The sequence below is a fragment of the Lytechinus variegatus genome, chromosome 19, assembly GCF_018143015.1.
Source record: "Lytechinus variegatus isolate NC3 chromosome 19, Lvar_3.0, whole genome shotgun sequence".
Classification (NCBI taxonomy): Eukaryota; Metazoa; Echinodermata; class Echinoidea; order Temnopleuroida; family Toxopneustidae; genus Lytechinus; species Lytechinus variegatus.
Window position 1 is genome coordinate 22,479,101 of NC_054758.1, and position 3,844 is coordinate 22,482,944.

The following is a 3,844-nucleotide window of genomic DNA, read 5'->3' on the forward strand; positions in this document are numbered from 1 at the left end:
TGTTTCCTGTTCCCCTTTTATTTAGTGCTTTCGTTGTATTGCTAACTGTACAATGCAACCACAATCATACCTATCAAACTGACGTATTTAACAACTATTCATCATGTCAGTTAGCCAGGGCGTGAAGTCTTGTGATCTTTTTAGGAAACATACGAAAGGCAAAGATATCGATCTTAAACCAAATGCCCCTCAAATCCCCTACACTTGCAAAAACTAGCTTTCCCTTTTAATTCCATTGGGGCGCCAAAAGCCTTAAATATACTATTTGCTTTATTTTGACTTTAACGTTTTTGCGCCCCGTGCCTACAGGAACTCCCCCCCCCCTTTCGCGCGCCACAACTGACAAGCTTTATTAGTAATTTACTGTATCTATTTGAAAAATCGTACTAAAAGTGCAAGAATTTGTTTACGACGCGAGTGAGAAAAATCCTCCGACTTTTTTTACTTTGCCCTTTGCAAAGTTTACATAAATTGAAAAATTCAACAGTCGACATTTTGAACATGTTAAAAGTAAGAGGAACAAGAAGGGATGCTCCAATAATTGAATCCGAGCCAGTGTACTTGGGTGAAAATCCCGGGGGGGGGGGACAGAGGGACGCGTCCCCCTTCCCAAATTAGTAGGAGGACACCTTACAATTTCAAATGTCCCCCTGCTTTTTCGGGTCTTTTATGATGGAAAGAAATACATCATTCGAAATCGAAATAAAACATGTATTTTGGACGAGCTTTCCTTTTTTTCACGTCAAATATCTTTTGGTCTCGAAATGACCTTACATTTGGGGCAATAACCATTTTTTTTTTGCTTCTCAAACTTTTCAGCAATCGGTCCCCCTACCTTTGGGGAGAAATTTCCGCCTTTGCTAATGTATCTCTGTGAGTTGTTTCCGAATTTGACCAATAAAGCGCATTATATCAAGGTAGGCCAGCAATACTGAAAAGAAAGAAAATAGAGGACAAGTTCCGTTCTTTGGATGTTGCAAGGACGGCACAATTTCTGGCCGCTAACCCTTCCCCCGCTTCGTTTTACTACTCTTTTTTTTTTCATTGCGACTTCTTATTCTTTTGCTGCTGCTCCTGCTTCTTCTTCATCTTTTCTCTTCCTCTTCACCTTCTTTTATTTTTTCTTTTTTTTCTCTCTGTTCTTTTTTCTCTTCTTCCACTTATTCTTCTTTTCCTCTCCATCTTCCTATTTCATTTCTCTTCTTCATTCCCAACAACAACATCATCATCACCATTATTATCATCATCATCACCATCTTCTCCACCATTACAACAACCATCATCCCTATCCCCACCACCGCAAATATCAACATGAACATCACCACCATCAAGACCATCAATTTCAAAATCATCAATACCACCGCCAACATAATCATCATCACCATCATAATCAAAATCATCATCATTATCATCATCACCATCATCATCACCATCTTCACCATCATCATCATTATCATTATCCTCATCATCATTATCCTCATCATCATCATTATCATCATCATCATCTTCACCATCATCATCATTAACATCATCATCACCATCTTCACCACCACCACCATCATCATCATCACCATCGTCACCATCGTCACCATCATCACCTTCTTCACCATCATTATCATCGTTACTCTTATCGCCATCACTATTATTGTCACCGTCACGATCACAACCATCATCATTATCATCGGTGCAGTCGTAATCATGAACACCAGTAAACATAAACACAGAAAATACACCATCCTTATATATTTTTTTCTGTTAGCAACCATGCTAACTGCAGCGAAAAACCATAATCCACAGTAATGTTCATGAGAATTGGTAGCAGTTGTAGCAGTTGTAGTAGTAGTAGTAGTAGTAGTAGTAGTCATGGTAGTAGTAGTAGAAGAGGAAGAAAAGGAAAAAAGAAGAAAAGGGGAAAAGGAAAGAAGAAGAAGAAAAGGAAGACGAAAAAAGAAGAAGAAAAGAAGAAGGAAGAAAAAGAACAGAATGAGGAGAAAGAGGAGGTAGCAGTTATAGTGATAGAAGTACTACTAGTAGTACTATTTCTGCTATTACTACTACTACTGCTACGAATATAAAAATTAAAAATCCGCATACACACAATCTAAAAAAAATCCACATACATTTTGAAATGTCAATAATCAACGTAAGAAAAATGCAAAATGGTTGATGCAAATTGAGTGTAAGAATACATTTTCGTTGAAATCTAATTTAATTAAGAATTCATCAAACATGAAACACACTTTCCAATATTTTACAAATTATACATCCTGTTTGAAACAAAAATAATCTGATGGGTCTGACAAAAAATATCAAACATGAGTCACCAAATACAAGTCCATTCCTACGAGTGAAAGTTTTTCCGACTTATGAATTGTCCAACACATGGTGGCGCTAGACTGATTTCGGTTCTTTACTTTGGAGAGTGTTTCGCTAAATCTAGTGGTTTCCAGTGAGGTTCCGAATGTCATCAGTTCATTTTCAACGGTATGAAAGACTTATGGCAGTTCATATGTAGATTCGAACATCATTTCCCATTTCCGTAAGTCGCATATCAAGGATCATACGCTTTAGAAAAAGTTAAGTTAAATGTATGTGGTGGGTGTACCAGGCTTATAGGTCAAAGAGTTTAAGTTAGTCTTTTCATGGCATAGCTATAGCTTGTGCTTGTTGGTACATCCTGGGTTGTTGCGGCCATCGGCCACCACCTTGGTTGGGGTTCTGGGGGTTCCAGCCTCCTGCCCCAGGTCTTTGTGGATTCCATCCTCCAGCACCACCTTGACCTTGATTTGGGTTCCATCGTCCACCTCCTGCTCCTTGGTTGGGATTCCATCCTGCTCCTGCACCTTGGTTGGGATTCCATCCACCTCCTTGACCTTGGTTAGGATTCCATCGTCCACCGCCGGCGCCTTGGTTGGGGTTCCAACGCCCTCCACCTTGATTTGGATTCTGATTTCCCCAGCCTCCCTGACCGGCTCCTGCTCCTGCACCCCATCCTCCTTGACCTCCTTGACCTCCTTGTCCCCAACCGCCACGTCCACCACCAGGCATACCTGGTCCCATTCCAGTTGATTCATTGAAGCCTCCTCTTCCTCCAGTGTTGATATTAGGGTTGACGGTACCTGCCGGTGAAATCTCACAAATAAAAGCAGCTGCCATGTTGCATGCTTGATGGCCCCACTTCGTTGTACCTCCATTCATCTGCATTTGACCCGGAAGCGTCATACAGCGGCCGTTCCAGCGGAAGTTGGTCGGGTCAAAGGTTTGTCGAGGTTGTTGTCCTCCTGGCCTCTGTCCTGGCATCATTGGTCTGTTTGGTCCCCAGTGCTCGTCAAGGAGGGCATTGTCATAAACTTCTGTACTGTCCCAAGTTGAGTTCCTACCTTGTCCTAGGCGGAAACCTAGCCAGACATTTTGCGGACGGAGCCTTTGGCCTTCTCCTATCCTGTTTCCACGGAGAGGTTGTAACAGGTCAAACCTGAGCTTTCGGACTACTCTGCGTTCCTCGAAAGTTGTTGGGCAAGCCAGGTGACCGGGAGAAATTCCGTCGCATCCTACGAACTCCTTGCACATCTGCGAGGCCATGTCATAGGTCCTCTTGCCACCAAAAGCACGGTAACAGCTGTTCTCCACCTTCGTCCATGATGGCGGACACTGGGCCTGGACGGCTATTAAACCTGCAACCAAGCAGGCAAAACGGAGCGCTGCCTCCATTTTGGATTCAAATCAGAAAGCCTATTTATTTCTTGTCCTTTGCTTTTTAAGAGATTCCAGCACACAACTTTGTCCAAAGCTCTTACTCTGACTGAAGGTTTAGCTCGAATGAAATGAACGAAGCACGGAACCC

General features: G+C 42.3%; 1 protein-coding gene across 1 annotated transcript; it reads right to left on the reverse strand.

Moving 5' to 3' along the window:
* Positions 1–2,186: 2,186 nt before the first annotated feature.
* Positions 2,187–3,844, reverse strand: LOC121406031 (34 kDa spicule matrix protein-like). Its single transcript, XM_041597036.1, has one exon. The coding sequence runs from the start codon at positions 3,709–3,711 to the stop codon at positions 2,641–2,643; it is 1,071 nt and encodes a 356-aa protein (XP_041452970.1). The 5' UTR covers positions 3,712–3,844; the 3' UTR covers positions 2,187–2,640.